The sequence below is a fragment of the Salmo salar genome, chromosome 18 (assembly GCF_965601325.2).
Source record: "Salmo salar chromosome 18, fSalSal1, whole genome shotgun sequence".
Taxonomy (NCBI): Eukaryota; Metazoa; Chordata; class Actinopteri; order Salmoniformes; family Salmonidae; genus Salmo; species Salmo salar.
Genome location: NC_138308.1, coordinates 77,133,037 through 77,157,368, shown reverse-complemented (window position 1 = coordinate 77,157,368; position 24,332 = coordinate 77,133,037). Strand labels below are relative to the sequence as shown.

Below are 24,332 nucleotides of genomic sequence, written 5' to 3'. Positions count from 1 at the left end.
CACCTGCATCCAGAACTCCCCGGGGCCCGTGACCGCGGAACGACCAACCTCCACGAAGAAGAAGTTCTCGGAGTGACCGCAGCGCCTCACATTCATCAGTTGCAGGACCACGGCGGCGGCATCTGAATTAAGCTTGACGAAGTTGACCGTCTTCTCGGTCAGGCACAGCCGGTAGACGCCCACCAGGTTCTTGGCCTGGCCCAGCCCCTTTGGCCACACCTTGACCTGCCACACCTCCTTGAAGGCGGGGCCTGGGGTGGGTACACCGTAGTCCCCTCCCGGACCGGTGTCGGTACTAGCCGCCTTACCTGGAGAGGAGGACAGAAGGGAAGGATTTAGAGCGGGGAGAAAGAGAGAGAAGTGCTTTATATAGGGAGAAAGAGAGAAATAGATCAAGAAAGAGAGAGATTGAGAGACAGGTGGGTGGATAGAGGGATAAAAGCAGGTGGGCGGATAGAGGGATGGAATATAGAGATTAAAACAGGTGGGTGGATAGAGGGATGGAATATAGAGATTAAAACAGGTGGGCGGATAGAGGGATGGAATATAGTGATTAAAGCAGGTGGGCGGATAGAGGGATGGAATATAGAGATTAAAACAGGTGGGTGGATAGAGGGATGGAATATAGAGATTAAAGCAGGTGGGCGGATAGAGGGATGGAATATAGAGATTAAAACAGGTGGGTGGATAGAGGGATGGAATATATAGATTAAAACAGGTGGGCGGATAGAGGGATGGAATATAGTGATTAAAGCAGGTGGGCGGATAGAGGGATGGAATATAGAGATTAAAACAGACCAACATGACCGTCGTGCCTCAGTTACGAGGGAATGTGAGATGAAAGCACCACTATTTACATAGCACACACGAACAAGCCTCCACTGATATGGAAGCTGTGCTGATATCTAGTGTTTTAGCAAATTCTGAACAATCCACAGCGGCTTGTGAGTCCTGCTCTTCCTGCAGCGGCATGTTTCAACTCGGTGGCCACACACACACACACACGCATGAAAAATGTAAACTGTTGAGGATTCAGGCACTTCAAAAGGACAAGGACTATGAAAACAAAAAGACTAGACTGTCTTTTTACTGACTTGCAACGCCTACGGGAGACTTCCTGTAGATTAGAGCTGGGCGATATCGACAAAAATCCATATCGCGATAAATTGTCTGAATTGATGTGATAACAATAAATAGAACAATAGGTTTATAACAATGTGCACCACTGTTTTTTTCTTATTATCCTTTATACTACTACTACTAGTGTGAACTGTCCCATTAACTATCACCCATATAAGCAAACTTCTTTAATTACAAACTTAATTTCTGTAGAATAAGCTACTTACTGTAAAGAACGATATCAGCAAAATGCCTGCGATAAGTGATCGGTATGGTCGGTGTCCATAATTTCCCATCCATCCCGCCCGTCTCTGTAGCCAATAGGACGACTGCTTTTCCATACACCTGGTTGGTGTTTGCAGGTTTGAGACGTTCTGAATACATTCCAACCCCATAGAAAAATAGTTAATTTACTGTATAAAGTTCGGGTTACAGTAGACCCTCATTTACAGGTCCCTCACCGTAGAGAGAAGAGCACACTTTTCTTGAGACTGAGCTCACTTGGTCTAATACGGAACAGTGAAGTCCTCTGTTAGTATCAGTGGTAGGTAAGGGGACCGGAGAACCTGTTTAATAAACGCCTTTCATAGATAAGAATGGGTGTCAATGAATCCTTCGCAAGCAAGCGACCCACACTCACTTCGAGACTAGGCCTAAATGTTTAGATGTTTACACTGTTAGCTCTTAGAGGCACCTCTGTCAACTTCAGCCAAACACAAGAAAGCCCTTACTATGAAGTGGTGTCAATAAAGGTGCGGGGAAACGTGTTCCTCCTGTCTCTCCCGTGCCTTCCGCTTAACCCAATAATCACAACCATGTGTATGGACAAAAACCTCCGGGCACGAACGCAAAAACAAAAACGACGACAGACTCGACCTCCGTTATGACTAACACTTCCACTCCCCGCTTCCAAAACATTCAGTTGCGGTGGTGGAATGGGAAACCTGTGTGTGTGTGTGTGTTCTGGCTTTCTTACCGCTAGATGAATGATGAACCAGGACTTCAAGGCACACCAGAATAGCTGTTATGCCAGACAGAGGAGGCTGGTGAGAGAAGCTGTAGGTGGACGGGCTCATTGTAATGGCTGGAATGGAATCAATGATACCAAACACATGGAAACAACGTGTTTAGCTCCGTTCCATGGATTCCATTCCAGCTATTACAATGAGCCCGTCTTCCCACAGCTCCTCCCACCAGCCTCCTCTGATGCCATAGGTTTAGACAGTAGACCATTGGCTGTGTACGGTGCATGTCCTCTGCATTAGATGAGTCACTCTAGGCCAAGCTTGACTATTTCATGGACCGCTGTCTGTCTGTCTGTGTGTGTGTGTGTGTGTTGTTGCCAGCTGCATAAAGATTTACTACCAGAAAGATTTGTTTTGGAGATTTTGAGGCAGAGGGACTGAGACAGATGAGGTAATGCAGAAGGAAAACAAAAAGGTCCTTGAGAAAAATGAACGCAGAAGTTAAAGAATGAATGAAATACGAGGAATGAAAAGACGTAGACTTTCCGGGATCTACTGACTGACAACAAAAACTTGACTTGAAGGGTAATAATGGAAGTCAATATAGATTCACCGTCCTTCCTTCACACTATTTCTCTCCCTGTCACCATCTTACTATCCCACTCCGCTGTCCTTCCTTCCCACGCACGGCCTCAGATCCCCATGCCAAATACCGCTTGATCGTGTGTTTCTTTTATCCTAAAGAACTCCTCAGCTATCCGCCAAGCAGCCCTGTTTTGCTTGTTATGAATACATCCTTAGAAATCAGCCGAGCGTCAAGTTTCCCACTTCAACCCCCAACAGCCCTACAAGAGCCTTCTTTGATCTCGGGTCTCGCAAGGCCACCGTTTTCCCTCCTCCACCTGCTAGTGATACGCACGCACGGAATGCACGTGCACACACAGCCACACGCACTGTCTGCAGCAGTCAGAGCAGCTCAAGACCTCGCTAGCTCAGTCAAACGCATCAGCTTGTCACGTGTGCTCCCTCTCCGGCGTCTAGGTCACCAGGCTGCTCGTTAGGGCGCACACCTGTCACCAGCGTTAGGCGCGTAATAAACACTCACCTGGACTCCATCACCTCCTTGATTACATGCCCTTTATATGTCACTCCCTTTGGTTTCTTCCCCGGTCGTCATTGTTCCTGTTTTTCATGTCGGTGCGCTGTTTGTGTTTCTTGTTTTGCTCATTTATTTATTTAAATGTATTCGCTCCCTGAACTTGCTTCCTGACCCTCTGCGTACATGGTTACACAGCTGCACATCTCGTCGCCTTAAAGCGGCCATGATATCCATCTAAGCTACCCAACCCGCCATCGTGACAACCTCTTTCAAACGTTACAGAAGTAGGAGGTGTACAGAAGTGTGTGAATTCTAGATGTGACTGGCTGTCCCCTACGGGACCTCTCCCTGGCAGAGTGTTACTAACAGAGCCAGCGATGGAGAAAGAGCAAGGGTTTTAGCTCACGCAATGAAAACCCAGTGGGGCGACCGTGCAGTCAGGTCCAGCACAAGGACAGAGGGACAGACGGATGGACGGACGGGGGTACATAACACTGCAAACGAGCTTAGCTCTCACACACACACACACAGCGGTCATCTCCGAAGCCCTTAGCAGCGGTCTTGATGATTCATAAGACTACAGGACAGCGAAGACAGAGTCAAAGTGACACTGTGCTCCTGGGCTACATGGACCACCTCTCTGGGTGAACAGTAGCCGGTTCCTGTTAGCATGACAACTGTAAGGCAACCTTATCGCAACATTCAGCTTCAGATGGCTTTTCCACGTGGCTAGTCTGTGGCTACAGCCAACTGCAGGATAAGTAGAACACTTTCTACTCTATTCATCTAGCCCATCGTTACTGTACTTCAACCATGCGACAACCTTACTGAAACATTCAGTTCAACATGTGATTAATGGATGTAACCAACTGCAGTTTGAACACAGTCTGACACACTACTCTATTCATACAAGATAGGTCATGTATTATAACCTCACTGCAACCTTATCACAACGTTCAGCTTCACGTATGGCTACCACCAACTGTAGTGTGAAGTCCAGAACACACACACACACACACACACACACACACACACACACACACACACACACACACACACACACACACACACACACACACACACACACACACACACACACACACACTATTCACACATACTTTATTAACGGCACCCTTCTCTCCCCCCTCAAGACGAGTATAAGCATGTACTGTAGACTAATATGTCTTGCTGGGCATCTCTCCACAGGCCATTATATGACTTAAGGTGTGATTATGACTTGTTGGCTCCAAGGCACTACGGTATTCCCCCTGCTTCCTCCTGATCCAGGTCAGCCTTTATTGGGGGTCATAACAGCTGTTTGTCCTTTGCACATGAACCTGTGGGGCTGCTAGCCGTGTGTGTGTGTGTGTGTGTGTGTGTCTGTGTGTACAGTTGAAGTCGGAAGTTTACATACACCTTAGCCAAATACATTTGAACTCAGTTTTTCACAATTCCTGACATTTAATCCAAGTAAACATTCCGTCTTAGGTCAGTTAGGATCACCACTTTATTTTAAGAATGTGAAATGTCAGAATAATCGTAGAGAGAATGATTTATTCAGCTTTTATTTCTTTCATCACATTCCCAGTGGGTCAGAAGTTTACATACACTCAATTAGTATTTGGTAGCATTGCCTTTAAATTGTTTAACTTGGGTCAAACGTTTCAGGTAGCCTTCCACAAGCTTCCCACAATAAGTTGGGTGAATTTTGGCCTATTCCTCCTGACAGAGCTGGTGTAACTGAGTCAGATTTGTTGGCCTCCTTGCTCACACACACTTTTTCAGTTCTGCCCACAAATTGTCTATAGTATTGAGGTCAGGGCTTTGTGATGGCCACTCCAATACCTTGACTTTGTTGTCCTTAAGCCATTTTGCCACAACTTTGGAAATATGCTTGGGGTCATTGTCCAATTGGAAGACTCATTTGCGACCAAGCTTTAACTTCCTGACTGATGTTGCTTCAATATATCCACATAATATTCCTCCCTCATGCTGCCATCTATTTTGTGAAGTGCACCAGTCCCTCCTGCAGCAAAGCACCCCCAAAACATGATGCTGCCACCCCCGTGCTTCACGGTTGGGATGTTGTTCTTCGGCTTGCAAGCCTCCCCCATTTTCCTCCAACCATAACAATGGTCATTATGGCTAAACAGTTCTATTATTGTTTCATCAGACCAGAGGACATTTCTCCAAAAAGGACAATCTTTGTCCCCATGTGCAGTTGCAAACCGCTGTCTGTATTGTTTATGGCGGTTTTGGAGCAGTGGCTTCATCTTTGCTGAGCGGCCTTTCAGGTTATGTCGATATAGGACTCGTTTTACTGTGGATATAGATACTTTTGTACCTGTTTCCTCCAGCATCTTCACAAGGTCCTTTGCTGTTGTTCTGGGATTGATTTGCACTTTTCACACCAAAGTACGTTAATCTCTAGGAGACAGAATGCGTCTCCTTCCTGAGCGGTATGACGGCTGCGTGATCCCATGGTGTTTATACTTGCGTACTATTGTTTGTACAGATGAACATGGTACCTTCAGGCATTTGGAAATTGCTCCCAAGGATGAACCAGACTTGTGGAGGTCTACAATTTTTTCTGAAGTCTTGGCTGATTTCTTTTGATTTTCCCATGATGTCAAGCAAAGAGGCACCGAGTTTGAAGGTAGGCCTTGAAATACATCCACAGGCACACCTCCAATTGACTCAAATGATGTAAATTAGCCTATCAGAAGCTTCTAAAGCCATGACATCATTTTCTGGAATTTTCCAAGCTGTTTAAAGGCACAGTCAACTTAGTGTATGTAAACTTCTGACCCACTGGAATTGTGATACAGTTAATTATAAGTGAAATAATCTGTCTGTAAACAATTGTTGGAAGAACTACTTGTGTCATGCACACAGTAGGTGTCCTAACCGACTTGCCAAAACTATAGTTTGTTAACAAGAAATGTATGGATTGGTTGAAAAACGAGTTTCAATGACTCCAACCTAAGTGTATGTAAACTTCCGACTTCAACTGTATATGTGTGCGTGTGCATGTTAGCTGGCTGCTGGGATATTGATAAGCCCTTTCCATTAGCGACGAACTGAGTGTGACATAGTGATAGCTGTTATCACACACTGGCAAGGCGACCCTGTTCAATGTAGGTCAAGGGCAATTCCACATGTAACGGAATTAAAATGTATGCCAAACAAAAAACATTGATTTCAAAGTTTAACAAACAATACAACTCTATGCACAAGGACTACTGTTAACAATTTCACAGAACATTTTACAAAAACACATTTACTGGAAGAACAGTGCAGATGCAAAGTTTGGTAACAGAATTTCCGTAAAATCTCGCTCAGTTTTTTATGTGACCACATTTTCCAAAAACTCTTAAATATCGGCTCAGAATTAAGATTGAAAGATCTCTGCAGAAAGAATGGGGTTTCAGCTATGACATGATACCGCACATTGGGAAAAACTTACGGAACTACAGTAAGTGAAGTGGATTTACACGGGAACAGAACTGTGGTAACGGAATTTCATCATGGGTGCCTGATCTACACAGAAGTAAAGGACTAAGATATGAATGGCGATGCATCCTAAATAGGTTTCACAAAGGTAGAAATATACAATATCCTTTGCATATTTGGGTATTATTCTACACACTGGCTATTATTTTAATGATCTCCGCCAGCAAACAAGACCAAATTTGGTTGGATCGGACCAAATCTGAACCAATCATAGATGTCTATGTTTCACAAGTTTGGACATCAAAGTAAAGCACATTAGAGTACAGTAGAGTATAGTTCAGTACCGTAAAGTTCAGCACACTATATTCAAGTAGAGTATAGTTCAGTACAGCATAGTTCAGTACAGTATAGTCAAGTAGAGTATAGTTCAGTACAGTATAGTCAAGTAGAGTATAGTTCAGTACAGCATAGTCAAGTAGAGTATAGTTCAGTGCAGTATAGTCAAGTAGAGTATAGTTCAGTACAGTATAGTCAAGTAGAGTATAGTTCAGTGCAGTACAGTTCAGCACAGTATATTCAAGTAGAGTATAGTTCAGTACAGCATAGTTCAGTACAGTATAGTCAAGTAGAGTATAGTTCAGTACAGTATAATTCAGTACAGCATAGTTCAGTACAGTATAGTCAAGTAGAGTATAATTCAGTACAGTATAGTCAAGTAGAGTATAATTCAGTACAGCATAGTCAAGTAGAGTATAATTCAGTACAGCATAGTTCAGTACAGTATAGTCAAGTAGAGTATAGTTCAGTGCAGTCAAGTAGAGTATAGTTCAGTACAGTATAGTTCAGTACAGTATAGTCAAGTAGAGTATAGTTCAGTGCAGTACAGTACAGTTCAGTGCAGTACAGTACAGTTCAGTTCAGTACAGTACAGTTCAGTTCAGTACAGCATAGTCAAGTAGAGTATAGTTCAGTGCAGTTCAGTACAGTACACCATAGTTCAGTACAGTACAGTCAAGTAGAGTATAGTTCAATACAGTATTGTTCAGTACAGTACATTATAGTGGACTCAACTCGTGTGGTCTACTGTGTACTGTAGTGAACTCTATTACACTTTGTACTACTCTTTTGAGCAGTCCAAGACTGTACTGTACTGAACTTTACTTTACTTTTCTTTACTGTACTGAGCTATAATCTACTCTACTTTTCTCTACTGTGCTCTACTTTACTGTAACGTACTGTACTGTGCTGTCCAAACTTGTGAAACATAGACGTCCATGATTGGTTCAGATTTGGTCCAGTCATGGATGTCTTTGTTTGGTCCAAATGAAGACTGGTCCAAAGGTCGGTAGATGTTGAAATCAAGGCCCGTCGGGACTGGACCAAAAAATGACATCTGTGGACATTGAAATCAAGGCCAGGGCGGAATGACCACAGAAAGAGAAAGAAAACTGTAATGAGCTGAACATAACAGTATGCCAGTGGAAGGAAGGACTGTAGCAGGTGACCCAACTGTGGTTTGTGACTGCTACAATTTCTCCTTGTAGCCAATTAAATTGCAGAAATTCCGTTACCAAATCATTCATAGAATTTCGGAATAATCGGTAACAGAATATGTGGGTTTTTGGTTACTGAATTTCAAGGCACAAGGCAATGTTTCATAAAGGTATACTTCGGGATTTTGACAATAGATCCAGTATGAAGGAAGTTAAGAGGTAGTTTCGTGAGCCAATGCTAACTAGTGTTAGGCCAATGTCTGGAAGGCTATGGTATCTACTAGCATGCTAGCAGTTACCATAGACTTCCAGTCTTTGTGCTAACACTAGTTAGCAAATGCGCTAATGCTAGTTAGCGACTTCCATCAAACTGCACGCAGAGACATACAATTTTTATCCACAAGTTCATCTGACTCTGGGGAGTAGATAAAGGGCTTAATTTACAAAATCCTGAAGTGTCCCTTTAAACTTACAGAAGGAAAAAATATATATCCTAAACTAAATACAAGTGTTGATATTAGTTGCCAGAAGTCTTTTAGTTTTACATTATTGTGTTTCGATGTAATTCTAATACCTTTTAAGACTTTTTCGGCTGGATGTTTTCTAAGACCCGTTCACCACCTGTTTGACAAGAAATCAAAGCCTTTGCTTATTCCAGTTTCTAAAAAAGATAGACGCTTAGATTTCATTTGACCCCAACTTGATATGCTCCTATAAACTTCACATGTTGGTGCTCATGGATCCTTTTCCATGGAAATGCCCTCAACTCTGCCATGTAGGTTCAGTATGGACATGGTTCCTTGGAGTAGCCCTCAGTTGTCAGATAGCCTGCATGTGTGAAGTATGGTAGGATTCAGTAGTGTTGCATAATGTATAGTCTATTTTATTAGTGAGGCGCTGTAGTGAAGTTGAGGGTATAGTTTCTCAACTTCCATTTGACCAAAAAGTCTCTTTAGGTTACATTTAGAACCTATTTTTTTGGTGTGAAGTAGCCTACTGTACATATGATCATTTTATGAAGTAAGGCAGTGCCCCCCCCCTTCGCTTTTTGTGGATTTCATTCCAATCTCATCAGATTCATGGAAGGGATCGATATCTGTGAGTGCTAGGCGTAAAAACGTTATCTCTCTTAGTTTCGCTAATGCACTCAGTAAATCACTGAAAGCTAGAGCTGAGATGGAAAGATCCTTTTCCCACGTGGCCTTGTTTCATGCTGCTGACCCCAGTGCCCTAGCATGCCACAACGCTCTCAAATACGTCACCAAAGAAGCCAACGAGCTGGACATCCGAGGCTTGAAGTCCCTTTATTTCCCATCTCGCCTGCTCGGCTATCTCTCCCCCTCATCTCTCGCCATCACCCTGAGTTACCAGTGTGGAGAGACACAGGACAGCTGTGTACAGTGTGGGTGGGTGTGTGTGTGTCTGTGTGTCAATAAAACCGTGGGTCCCCCCCAAAAAAGGATCTCCCTTACTGCCGACTGTACCAGTCTGTCTCCTCTACTCCCCCACCTCTCCTTCCCTCACTCTCTCTCGTTCCCACTCCCTCATTATACATCCCCCTCTCTCCTGGCCCCCGGAGGAAGAAACACAACACGTACACAACACCACCACCTCCCTAAGGCTCAGTTCGCACATATGGTATGTGTTATGAAGACACACACACACACACACACAATTATCAGCGAGGCATCCAGATTTGTCATCGCTAAAGCACCACATGAAAGTGAGCGTGAAGGTTAGCGAGCGTGCTGGTTGGTCTTCACAACAACCTCGTCAACCTGGCAGCCATCATTAAAGAGCGCCACGTCAAGGCTTTTGTGTGGTCACAGAACCACTGACGGATGAAGACTGCGCAGGAGGAGGACACACCAGGTGCATACCAGAAGAGGCTGTCTATTCTCGTCTCCTATTCTTCATCACTCAGCCAAAAGTACAAGATAAGCCAAAGTGATATAGCAGAAGAGGCCTACCAATGGAATATACTGGAACCTGTCCAGTTTTCTTCATGTCAGCGCAGCTGCAGAAGTCAAATTCATTCACCACTGAGATGAACCCATTGACCCGGTCCTGCACCACAGTGCGGTGAGCTGGTGCTTAGCCATTATCATGTACTATCAACCAGCAGATCAATATCTCCATAAAACGGTTTCTATACATGCATAAACGTCCTCTGCTCACAGCTGCATCGCGCCATATGGACACTCACCGACGTGATCGATTGTGTTCCTCTCTCAGCCTTTCCTTCATGTCAATCAAATTATGGGCCACTTACCGACTATCCTTGGGATAAATCGTGCTTGTTGCACATATAACATGCATATGAAGCGCATATAGGGGATTTAAATTGATCACTCTCAAGCCTGAATGTCGAGCCGAGCCTTCGGACTGACCTTTTACAGTAGCTGACTGTTGAGAGTGAACATGGGTCTATTGCGCAACAGGGGATCTACTCGCCCAGCAAAACACGGGCTAGCCCAACATGTTGAATGAAATTACAGGGTGTTAATGGGTGTAAACAATTTTCTGCATAGGAAATGACCCCGTGGCCCTGTGGCTAACGTGAGAAGGAGGAGGGAGGGTCCAGCTCACAGTGCTTGCTCACAGTGCTTACTCAGGCGGCATCCCAAATGGCGCCCTATTTCCTACGTAGTGCATTACTTTTGACCAGGGCTCTGGTCAAACGTAGTGCACTATATAGGGAATAGGGTGCCATTTGGGACACAGCCCATGGGTCTTAGCGGCCAAAATAGCTCTAGGCTAAGCTAGCTCCGGTTCACACCCACCGTCCTGTTGTCCCCATTAGGCAGCGCTGAGTCGGGCCGACTCGGAGACAACAATTACGGTCTAATTAGGGAGATGAGCAGCAGTTTAACTGGGTTTAACGTTTAATCGTCTCCCCGGCCGAGGCGGCCACCGGTGGGATCCAGATCATACCGCCTAACTGGATGACTGGGAGACTGACTGACAAGGGCTGGGTATAAATACTACACTACAGCCATGCCTTGAGACAAGTGTATCCACATGGGTGAAGTGGTGTCTTGGCTTGCACTGATATAGAGTCAGAGTATCAGATAACAGTCATGTCTGTTATATGAAGTGAAACGGGAACACTGACTGTAGATCAGAGCTAATATGGGGTTAGTGGATCATACACCAGTGAATATATCTGTGGTTTATGTGAGGCCAAAAGGGACAGCTCACTGTAGATCAGAGCTTAGTAGCTGTTTATCATCGAGACAGACCTGGAAGGGTCTTTGTTCTGGGTTGTGGCTTGCTGGTTGTGTTTGACACTATAGTTTAATGAGCGGTTTACCTCCTAGTGTGTGTGTGTGTGTGTGTGTGTGTGTGTGTGTGTGTGTGTGTGTGTGTGTGTGTGTTTTAGCGAGGCTGTGCACAGTGCCCCTGCCTGGCATAACAGTGCTGTGTATCTCATCTCCAGTTTACACTGCTTCGTTGTTTACTAGGTCCAACAACCGTTCTTGAGGTGGCTTGTGAGCCAGAGGACTTTATTTGCCTGGCAAACAATGATGCCCCATACTTCTAATACCCTACTTCAGCCTTGATACACTCCAGTGAATATAAATAGTTTGGTAAATAAGCTTCTCTTACAGCTTGATACTGTATTTACTGGCCATATGGCCTCCTTGGAACCAGCTGAACAAATAAAGATCTCAATATCTCTCTCGGTCTCTGCATGGCAGCTGGACTGTATTTGTGAATGTTACGGGTTAGCGGAGGGAGGGAGATTGCCTGATGAAGGCAGTCCCAGGTTGCTCCAGGTGAGTTTCCCAGAACGCAGCACGGATAGAGTCTGAGACTGGGGCAGTTATTGAAAGTGGGCGACGGGTGCACAGACTAACTGCTGTGCTGTCTGTTTGGGGGGGCTCCTCATGGGTACAGGAAATCCCCCAAAGTCCCCACAAGGATAGTTAAACAAAGAAAATTCTCCCTCGTGGGACAAAGGATATTTTAAGCTTATGGGTAAGGGTTAGGGTTACAATTAGGGTTATGGGTTAAGGTTAGGGGTTAATTTTAAGTCCCCACAAGGACAGTAAAACATATGCCATCTGTGTGTGTGTGTGTGTGTGTGTGTGGAGAGAGAGAGAGAATGCATTTCTCTCCTTTGTAGCCCCTGTTCCCACATACATTGCCAATAATAATGTAGCACTGTGACGTAATACTGTAGCTCTCAATGTGTCAGCTTTGGCTCAAAACCTCAGTTCAAGCCATAGCATGTCAAAGCACTGCTCCACACCAATAGGATCAAGGAGACTGACATGGCTTGAAGGCGGCAGCGGCACAGTACTTGCTCGACTGAAAAGGTAGCTGGGTGGGTGTGAATCCTTCTACTCTCCCAATTGTACAAGTGGGGGTTCACGTTACCCCCATACACTTTCAGCTTACTGGACAGAAACCCTGAAGACTAGATGGTCACTGACACAGAGACTCCGCCCATTTTCCCAATGGCATCACTTAAAATGGGTGGAGCTTGTTGTCGACTCTTCCAAGCACTGTATAACATACCGTTTTACTCTATATGGGTTGGAATGCCAAGGGTTGTGTGTGAGTGGGTGCGCACACAAGTTGGCCTCATTCACCTCAAAAATTATTTTGTCAAACGTCTGCATGAAAGAGATGGAAAATGTTGAAACCACATGAGCTAGACCCTATATGCAATACGAGCCGTATGGGTGTAGATTGATGTAGCTGGCTGGAGCTGGGGTTGACTGAGAAATGTCTAAACTTCAGACCAGTCAGAGAAAATAGATTTACGCTTATAACACAACACTAAACAAACGGGAGGAGAGGGTGACAGCATTCTGAGCAATGTTGAGTTAAGCTGTCATTCAATAACAGAGAATTCAGTGACACAATTGACACAAGACATGCCAAAAGACAGATGTCAAAATGTTTGACCAGACGAAGAGTTGACAGGGTCGTTTATTTGGTTTGCTCAGCCGATTGTTTATTGGCTGACAACTAGAGAGAGTGAGAAACACCCCCTCTCCTCCCTCTCTTCTCCCTCCCTGCTCCCGGTCTCCCTAATCTGGCGACCACATCCCATACCCACTCTGGGGTCTCTGAGGGTGCTCCGCTGTTGCCGTTTCCTTCTGTTTCTCCCATGCGTAGTGCTGTGTGTGGGGGGAAAACTGTAGACATAGATCCAGGATCAGTGAGGCCTACAGGGCCCTCAGAAAGTATTCACACCCCTTGACTTTTTACACATTTTCTTCTGTTACAAAGTGGGATACATTTTTTATTAATTTTTTTGTCAACGATCTACACGAAATACTCTGTGATGTCAAGTGGAAGAAAAAAATTCGAACATGAATATATCTTGACTTGATAAGTATTCAACCTCTTGAGTCAACAACTCCAGCTAAGATTTGGCCTTGTGTTTTAGGTTATTGTCCTGGTGAAAGGTGACTTAATCTCCCAGTGTCTGGTGGAAAGCAGACTGAACCAGGTTTTCCTCTAACATTTTGCCTGTGCTTAGCTCCATTCCGTGTCCTTTTTATCCAGAAAAAACTTCCCAGTACTTAACGATTACAAGCACACCCATAACATTATGCAGCCACCACTATGCTTGAACATATGGAGAGTGATACTCAGTAATGTGTTGTATTGGATTTGCCCCAAACATACAATTTGTATTCAGGACAACATGTTAATTGTTTTGCCACATTTTTTGCAGTATTACTTTAGTGCCTTGTTACAAACAGGATGCATGTTTTACTATATTTTTTATTCTGTACAGGCTTCCTATTCACTCTGTCAATTAGGTTAGTATTGTGGAGTAACTACAACTTTGTTGATCCATCCTCAGTTCTCTCCTATCACAGCCATTAAACTCTCTAACTGTTTTTATGTCAAAATTGGCCTCATGGTGAAATCCCTGAGAGGTTTCCTTCCTCTCCAGCAACTGAATTAGGAAGGACGCCTGTTTCTTTCTAGTGACTGGGTGTATTGTTACACCATCCAAAGTGTAATTAATAACTTCATCATGATCATAGGGATATTCAATGTCTGCTTTTTTTTACCCATCTACCAATAGGTGCCCTTCTTTGCGAGGCATTGGAAAACCTCCCTGGTCTTTGTGATTGAATCTGTGTTTGAAATTCACTGCTTGATTGACTGACCTTACAGGTAATTGTACAGTGCATTTGGAAAGTATTCAGACCCTTTGATTTTTTCCACATGTTGTTACGTTACAGCCTTATTTTAAAATTGATTAAATGTATTGTTTTCCTCATCAATCTACACAACGACAAAGCAAAAACAGGTTTATAGAAATGTTTGTAAATGTATTAAACCTAAAAAACCTAAATACTTTATTTATATACAGTGGAAGTCGGAAGTTTACATACACTTAGGTTGGAGTCATTAAAACTCGTTTTTCAACCACTCCACAAATTTCTTGTTAACAAACTATAGTTTTGGCAAGTCGGTTAGGACATCTACTTTGTGCATGACACAAGTCATTTTTCCAACAATTGTTTACAGACAGATTATTTCACTTATAATTCACTGTATCACAATTCCAGTGGGTCAGAAGTTTACATACACTAAGTTGACTGTGCCTTTAAACAGCTTGGAAAATTCCAGAAAATGATGTCATGGCTTTAGAAGCTTATGATAGGCTAATTGACATAATTTGAGTCAATTGGAGGTTTACCTGTGGATGTATTTCAAGGCCTTCAAACTCAGTGCCTCTTTGCTTGACATCATGGGAAAATCAAACGAAATCAGCCAAGACCTCAGAAAAAATTGTAGACCACCACAAGTCTGGTTCATCCTTGGGAGCAATTTCCAAACGCCTGAAGGTACCACGTTCATCTGCACAAACAATAGTACGCAAGATAAACACCATGGGACCACGCAGCCGTCATACCGCTCAGGAAGGAGACGCGTTCTGTCTCCTAGAGATGAACGTACCTTGGTGCGAAAAGTGCAAATCAATCCCAGAACAACAGCAAAGGACCTTGTGAAGATGCTGGAGGAAACAGGTACAAAAGTATCTATATCCACAGTAAAACGAGTCCTATACTGACATAACCTGAAAGGCCACTCAGCAAGGATGAAGCCACTGCTCCAAAACTACCATATAAAAGACAGACTACGGTTTGCAACTGCATATGGGGACAAAGATCGTCCTTTTTGGAGAAATGTCCTCTGGTCTGATGAAACAAAAATACAATTGTTTGGCCATAATGACCAACATTATGGTTGGAGGAAAAAGGGGAAGGCTTGCAAGCCGAAGAACACCATCCCAACCGTGAAGCACGGGGGTGGCAGCATCATGTTGTGGGGGTGCTTTGCTGCAGGAGGGACTGGTGCACTTCACAAAATAGATGGCATCATGAGGCAGGAAAATTATGTGGATATATTGAAGCAACATCTCAAGACATCAGTCAGGAAGTTAAAGCTTGGGTCTTCCAAATGGACAATGACCCCAAGCATACTTCCAAAGTTGTGACAAAATGGCTTAAGGACAACAAAGTCAAGGTATTGGAGTGGCCATCACAAAGCCCTGACCTCAATCTTATAGAAATTTGTGGGCAGAACTGAAAAAGCATATGTGAGCAAGGAGGCCTACAAACCTGACTCAGTTACACCAGCTGTGTCAGGAGGAATGGGCCAAAATTCACCCAACTTATTGTGGGAAGCTTGTGGAAGGCTACCCGACACGTTTGACCCGAGATAAACAATTTAAAGGCAATGCTACCAAATACCAATTGAGTGTATGTAAACGTATGACCCACTGGGAATGTGATGAAAGAAATAAATGCTGAAATAAATCACTCTACTATTATTCTGACATTTCACATTCTTAAAATAAAGTGGTGACCCTAACTGACCTAAAACAGGGAATTTTTACTTGGATTAAATGTCAGGAATTGTGAAAAACTGAGTTTAAATGTATTTGGCTAAGGTGTATGTACATTTCCGACTTCAACTGTAAGTACTCAGACCCTTTGCTATGAGACTCGAACTTTTGCTTCGGTGCATCCTGTTTCCATTGATCATCCCTGAGATGTTTCTACAACTTGATTGGAGTCAACATGTGGTAAATTCAATTAATTGGACATGATTTTTAAAGGCATTCACCTGTCTATATAAGGTCACACAGTTGACAATGCATGTCAGAGAAAAAAATCAAGCCATGAGGTCAAACTAATTGTCCGTAGATTTCCGAGACAGGATTGTGTCAAGGCACAGATCTGGGGAATAATTCCAAAAATGTTTTGCAGCATTGAAGGGCCCTGAAAGGCCTTGGTCATGGAGGTGACCCGATAGTGACCCGATAGTCACTCTGACAGAGCTCTAGAGTTCCTCTGTGGAGATGGAAGAACCTTCCAGAAGGAGAACCATCTCTGCAGCACTCCACCAATCAGGTCTTTATGGTAGAGTGGGCAGACAGAAGCCACTCCTCAGTAAAAGGCACATGACAGTCTGCTTGGAGTTCACCAAAAGGCACCTAAAAGACTCTCAGACCATGAGAAACAAGATTCTCTGGTCTGATGAAACCAAGATTGAACACTTTGGCCTGAATGCCAAGCGTCACATCTGGAGGAAATCTGGCACCATCCCTAGTGAAGCATGGTGGTGGTAGCATTATGCTGTGGGGATGTTGGTCAGCGGCAGGAACTGGGAAACTAGTCAGAATCGAGAGAAAGATGAACGGCGTAAAGTACAGAGAGATCCTTAATGAAAACCTGCTCCAGAGCACTCAGGACCACAAACTGGGGCGAATGTTCACCTTCCAACAAGACAGCGACTCTAAGCACACAGCCAAGACAACGCAGAAGTGGCTTCGGGACAAGCCTCTGAATGTCCTTGAGTGGCCCAGGCAGAGCCCCGTTTGAACATCTCTGGAGAGACCTAAAAATAGCGGAGCTGAGACGCTCCCCATCCAACCTGACAGAGTTTGAGAGGATCTGCAGAGAAGAATGGGTGAAACTCCCCAAATACAGGTGTGCCAAGCTTGTAACGTCATACCCAAGAAGTCTCAAGGCTGTAATCGCTGCCAAAGGTGCTTCAACAAAGTACTGAGTAAAGGGTCTGAATACTTATGTAAATGTGATATTTCCGTTTGAAACCTGTTTTTGCTTTGTCATTATAGGGTATTGTGTGTAGATTGATGAGGGGGAAAAAACAATTTAATCCATTTTAGACTAAGGCTGTAATGTAACAAAATGTGGAAAACGTCAAGGGGTCTGAATACTTTCTGAATGCACCGTATGTGGGGCACAGAGATGAGGTCGTTTTTTTCATGTTAAACACTATTATTGTACACAGAGTGAGTACATGCAACTTATTATGTGACTTGTTCGGCACATTTTTACTCGTGAATGTATTTAGGCTTGCCATAACAAAGGGATTGAATACTTACTGACTCAAGACATTTCAGCTTTTCATTTTTTATTAATTTGTAAAACATTCTAAAATCATAATTCCACTTTAACATTACGGGGTGATGTGTGTAGGCCAGTGACGAAAAATCTAAAAGTAATCCCTTTAAAATTCAGGATCTATCACAACAAAATGTGGAAAAAGTCCAAGGGATGAATACATTCTGAAGGCACTGTATGTAACCTATTGCATATAACATATGCACAGCAGGTAGCTTAGCGTTTAAGAGTGTTGGCCAGTAACTGAAAGGTTGCTGGTTCGAATCCCTGAGCTGACTAGGTGAAAAATCTGCCGGTGTGCCCTTGAGCAAGGCATGTAACCCTAATTGCTCTGGATAAGAGCGTCTGCTAAATTACTAAAATGTAAACATATGCATAACATATTGTTGCTGTTTTTTCTGCCCAATTGGTTACAGTTAGGACTGGAGTAGGGAAAACTGATCCTAGATCTGTACATAGGGCCAACTAAAACCCGAGACAGCCTGGACCCCTTTGCACAGGTCATAGGCCTAAGACATTAGTTAAAGTAACTGTCCAGTGAAAATCTAATTTTAAAAGTTCATATTCTGTTAACTCATCCAAATAATGTTGTTGACGTATACCCAAATAATGTTGTTGCCTTATACCCAAATAATGTTGTTGACTTATACCCAAATAATGTTGTTGACTTATACCCAAATAATGTTGTTGCCTTATACCCAAATAATGTTGTTGCCTTATACCCAAATAATGTTGTTGCCTTATACCCAAATAATGTTGTTGACTTATACCCAAATAATGTTGTTGACTTATACCCAAATAATGTTGTTGACTTATACCCAAATAATGTTGTTGACTTATACCCAAATAATGTTGTTGACTTATACCCAAATAATGTTGTTGCCTTATACCCAAATAATGTTGTTGACTTATACCCAAATAATGTTGTTGCCTTATACCCAAATAATGTTGTTGACTTATACCCAAATAATGTTGTTGACGTATACCCAAATAATGTTGTTGACTTATACCCAAATAATGTTGTTGACGTATACCCAAATAATGTTGTTGCCTTATACCCAAATAATGTTGTTGCCTTATACCCAAATAATGTTGTTGACTTATACCCAAATAATGTTGTTGACTTATACCCAAATAATGTTGTTGACTTATACCCAAATAATGTTGTTGCCTTATACCCAAATAATGTTGTTGACGTATACCCAAATAATGTTGTTGACGTATACCCAAATAATGTTGTTGACTTATACCCAAATAATGTTGTTGACTTATACCCAAATAATGTTGATGACTTATACCCAAATAATGTTGTTGACTTATATCTAAATAATGTTGTCCTGCGCTACTATCTTTGGCCAAAGAATACATTTGAGGAAGAAAAATACTTCAAAAACCCCACCACAAACTTGTATCTCCAACAGACCGTTTAAAAAATGCTCGCTATTTTCTAATCGAGTAGGATATCATACTCCCGAGGGGGGATGAGCTGGCCAATCACCATTCTAGAGTAGAATGAGCTGGCCAATCAACGGCCTACTCGCATGAATAATTTTAATGACTGGTATATGCCCACACCATTCTGTTGTTGGGGTACCCACACACCCTTCCAACACAGAAAAGGTGCTTTTTTAACATACTTAATGACAATTATTTTGGAAGGAAAACTATTTCACTCATATTGTAAGTAATTATAGGCCATATTTCATAGAAACACTGGACAGTTACTTTAAGGCACAGGTTAAACAAGTCAAAAGAGGTCCAATTCTATGTCAACCTCTTGATCATTGTTACCTGTGGAGAATGTTTAGGACATGTTCAACACAGTAAGAGGCTTCTGCTTTTCTCTCTCGTTTGTTGCGGCGGCACCTACTTTTCCCTCATTGTAATCAGCTCTTTTACATAACGTAGGCCAGCAGGTCAGCTGTAAGTACCTTGAACCCAAACCTTCGTTTGCTAAAATTGCATCATGTGTCCTCCCCACCCCAGTCACTGGTCTATGAGCTTTCTTTCCCATGATGAGACTGCAGAAAAAACTGGTGATTGCAGCCACAGTCAGCCACTGGCTTGATAGTTTTGTTTGCACAAAAGGTTTGCTCAACTGCTGATATCAGGAGGGATTTGAAAGCGTGTATACATTGAAAATCGATGCTTTTTGTTACTGCATGTGCATAATTGCAAATATGAATAAATAATACAAAAAAACTCTGAATGGAAGATGAGTATGCCTATCGATACTCGTGCACACTACACAGGCATCCAACAATATGGATCTTGTATAAACTTGTTCATGCTGTTGGTTTTGCATGTATCCTCTACTGCGATGTCTTGTCTTGGCAAATATTGTCATGTCAGCAAACAATAAAAACATACATTTAAGCAATATGGAACGACGGGGTGTGGTATATGGCCAATATACCACATAAGGGCTGTTCTGATGTACGAAGCAACGTGGAGTGCCTGCATACAACCCTTAGCCGTGGTATATTGGCCATATACCACAAACCCCATTGGTGCCTTATTGCTATTATAAACTGGTTACAAGTGTAACTAGAGCAGTAAAAATACATGTTTTGTCATACCTGTCTGACACACCACGGCTGTCAGCCAATCAGCATTCAGGGCTCGAATCACCCAGTGTTAAATTACTAAAATGTAATTATAAAGACGCTCTGGCGACTTAGTGTAGGGAGTGCATACATGTTCATACTTTTATCGTACATACTAAGTAAACAGAGAATCAAGCTCATAACAAAAATCGGGATGCGTTTGCGCAATGGCCAGGGTTGACTCGGGAAAAGAAGAAGCAGGAGGAAGGCTGGCTGTAGAACACTGTCTCCAATATAACCTACTCTTGATACAGGCAACGTTTTAAGGAAACTACTTGTTTTTCCCTGTACAAACCACAAGCTTTTGGTCCATATGTGAACTTTTGGAGCAAGTAGACTATCTGTATGGGTGTGAGGGAAAAAGTAAGACAACGTTCTCTGGGTGTTGGCAAGGATAAGCACACACGGCAACTTGGAACATAAGATTTGCAGTTTCTGGGGGACCTTAGCTAAATATAATTATTATGCAAAGTATGCACAGTAATTTTACATAATATTTAAATTATGGTCCATAGGCAGCAAAACACATTAAGTACAGTAACCTACCACACGCTGTAGTATGGATATATTTTGACATCACTTTTCTTTAAAATGCAAAGAGCATGCCTCAAACTATTACGCTAAAATCGTGTGCCGACATGTTTAAAACATCGCTGGTAGTGAGCAGTGGGACGTTCCTCGCTGCTGACGAGTAATGTTAAGTTACTCCCGTTATGCACATTTCTGGATGTCCTAAAAATAGCCTAATAACAATAACCATATATATTTTTTTTTAAATGCCTAATAACAATAACCTAATAACAAATAGCCTAATAACAATGACAGCCGTGGTATATTAAACGAGCACGTGTCGTTTTTATAAGCTGCATTTGAGCAAATTGCTGCAGTGGGCTACATTGCCACGTTCAGATGTAATACTATGGCCACTTCGTTATAACGATAGGCAGCCATATAGAGGTCGGGTTGCAGTCAGAGCTCGTTGTAGTTTTCTTGCTATGCTTACTTACTTTTGCATTGCAGCTCCACCATGGCCTGATACCATTCGTCCTGGTCCGCCTCGTTTTCTGCCGCGATGGCAAAGCTCTCCGCCCGAGTGTACAGCACTATCATGTGCTTGTTCTTCGCATCAGCCCGCTTATTGATGTTGAAACACGTCTCCAGCACCAGGGCTTTCTTGGGGACCGGTGTCTTTCCTCTGAATTTCTTCTCGCTCTCGTAGTATTCGAGCCGGGCCGGGCCCCTCTCCGAGGCCGTCCGGAGCACGAAGTATCGCCGGTGCATGGATTTCTGCTTGCGGAGATAGCCGCTCTTTCGAACGTCCTCGTAGATTTGCGGCTCGGGTGGTTGGTTCTCCATTGCGCTCGAGTTATCTTGTTTTTCTAGAACCTAAACTTAAATATTTTCAACTCAGAACAAATACTCTCGCAAGTTAACTGTAGAGGGTAATTCAAACATCATTCTGTGCCGTTCCCCTCCCTCCCTTTAACACATGTATGCAAGGGAGAGAGGTCCTCTGGTCCAGTTTAGTCTTTTAGAAGATTCGCTAAATATTCCCTTCCTTTCTCGTTGCAATAACCACCTTCTTCAACTCAGCAGTCTCTGCTTTAGTTTTCTGCACGACCACACAGACGAGCACATTCGGCAACTGCGCGAAAGCGCCTGCTACTACTATGTAGTAGTGATGAGTCGTTCGCGAATGAACGGCTCTTTTTGGCAGACGTTGGGAACCAAATCGCATCTCGTGAAAGAGCCGTTCATTTGGCTCCCTGATTTGCATACTACTACTATCACTACTGCTTTGGAGTTTCAAACGATTATCTGCAACTCAGTTACAAAATCATTATCTGAAGATGGAGGATTTCTTAATGCAGAAACAATAAATAGTGGGGAGAGCAAGTCATTCCGGTCCACTCTAATTTTGGCGTGCATTTAAAAAAAAATGTTTTGCAGGCGATCTAACAATTTGGCTAGGTCAAAATGTAGTTGAACGTGCATATCACGATCTCACATAGGGTAATGGTAACTTATTATTTTGTCTTTGCATTAGAGATTTGCAATTTTGTTCATGGTTCTAGGTTGATTTTCCAGCATTTTCAATGAAGATCCGTTTGGAGGCAAATTATGCGACTCTTTTAGCTGAACGGAGCCAAATGATGCGGCTCACGGAAAAGACCCGGAATGCACATCGCTACTATTTAGCTAGTAGGCAGAGTGCTTTAATCCATGTACTGTTGCTGCAGCAGTTTACGGACTACTTCGCTGTAACTGCTGTCCCCTCCTCTCCTGTCCCCTCGTTTAGGCGTGGAGCTACTATGAAAAGCTGTCAATCAACACTTGTCCATCGTATGTGAGATGAGAGTGGAGAGAGAGAGAGAGTGGGTGAGAGAGAGAGAGGAGAGAGAGAGAGGAGAGAGAGAGAGAGAGAGGAGAGAGAGAGAGAGAGAGAGAGAGAGAGAGAGAGAGAGAGAGAGAGAGAGAGAGCATTGAGTTTAGGTGCGAACTGGAATCGAATTAATTCCCGTTTGGTCCTTAGAAGAAAGTCTATGCCTACGTGTTCTTCAGCCAATATTGTGGAATTTGCAAAGTTATTTTGAAGATCACATCATGTGCTGCACGGTTAAACGATTGGGACATTTTATAACAAGAAATGCAATACTCAAGACTCAACAAAAATGTAACCCTCCTCAAATTGCATCCCGATGATGGAAACTCGGAGCACCTTTGGCTTGATTGAACTTTTCCGTTTAATCTTTTTACAGCTGTTGGTGCGATCGATTGAACTGTAACGGGAGCATTTTACATTATGTTTATAGGCATAATTACATGATTCAGTCAAAGTCATGTGAATGTGTTATTTATGAAGATTGTTTATTGTATTATTTTAATTACACATAGTTAATCATTATAACAAGCAGCCAGGCGATTAATCTTTATTTTCATTATTACATTGTAGATTTAGAATTATGCAATATGTCTCTACCTTCTTGCCCTTTGTGCTGTTGTCTTTGCCCAATAATGTTTGTACCATGTTTTGTGCTGCTACCATGTTGTCTTGCTACCATGTTGTTGTCATGTTGTGTTGCTACCATGCTGTGTTGTCATGTGTTGCTGCCTTGCTATGTTGTTGTCTTATGTCTCTCTTTATGTAGTGTTGTGTTGTCTCTCTTGTTGTGATGTGTGTTTTGTCCTTTATTTATATGTTATATATATTTTTTAAATCCCAGCCCCCGTCCCCACAGGAGGTCTTCTGCCTTTTGGTAGACCGTCATTGTAAATAAGAATGTATTCTTAATTGACTTGCCTAGTTAAATAAAGGTTAAATAAAATTAAAAATAAATGGACAAGGTTTGAAAACTATGCAACATACGCCGCCTGGTGGTTAAATGTTGTCATAACCTATTTAAAGTTGTCACAAGGGAAGTTTTAATAGTCTACTCATAATTGACTGATAGCCAGAAGGAAGGAATTACTTGGGTAAATATTTGATGATCCAAATTGTTTGTTACAAGTTATGTATTACAAAACGTTTAGTAAAACAAATGAAACATTTTCACACAACCAGAGAGAGAAAAGAAAAGTTCTTTAACTAGGAGCGGGGCCTTCGCCTGGGTTGCAATCTGAGCCCTGCACTCTTCAATATTTACATAAACGAATTGGCCACTATTCTAGAAAAATAGTGTCTCCACAATTCAGAGGTTTAATGCCTGCTCTTCACAGATGACCTGTACCTGCTGTCACCCACAGCACATGGCCTACAGCAGAGCCTGGACATGTTAGAGCAGCAATGCCAGACCTGGACCCTGGCAGTAAACCCCCAAAATATATAAAAATATGATTTTCTAGAGAAGATCCAGATCTCAGGGAGTTAAACCAAAGTTCTCAGTTGGTACAAAATATATAGAGTACTGCACACACTACAATTACTTACGTTTAAAAATAAGCTCAACTGTACATCTTAATGATGCAGTGAATGAACTGAGAGAGAAAGCACACAGGGCATTCTAAGCCATTAAAAAACAAATTCAAATTGAAATACCTATTAAAATTTGGCTAAAACGAATTGAATGTGTCATTGAACCAATTGAACTTTATGGCAACGAGGTATGGAGTCCACATGCAAAACAAGATTTCACCCAATAGGACAAACACCCCATTGAAACCCTGCATGCAGAGTTCTGTAAGAT

The 24,332-nt window shown here is 42.7% G+C and overlaps 1 protein-coding gene across 2 annotated transcripts in view; it reads right to left on the bottom strand.

Annotated features, from left to right (window-relative positions):
* LOC106577633 (insulin receptor substrate 1-B) overlaps positions 1–21,832 on the bottom strand; it is a 61,297-nt gene extending 39,465 nt beyond the window's left edge. Inside the window, exons 1-2 of one of the 2 annotated variants that reach the window (XM_014155926.3) lie at positions 21,156–21,832; positions 4–308 (exon numbers count right to left, since the gene is read on the bottom strand). In XM_014155926.3, the coding sequence (XP_014011401.3) occupies positions 4–308; positions 21,156–21,504 (654 nt within the window). In that variant the 5' untranslated portion in view covers positions 21,505–21,832. The remainder of the gene's footprint in view (positions 1–3; positions 309–21,155) is intronic. The other variant, XM_014155927.3, reaches the window with a different exon arrangement.
* Positions 21,833–24,332: the final 2,500 nt, after the last annotated feature.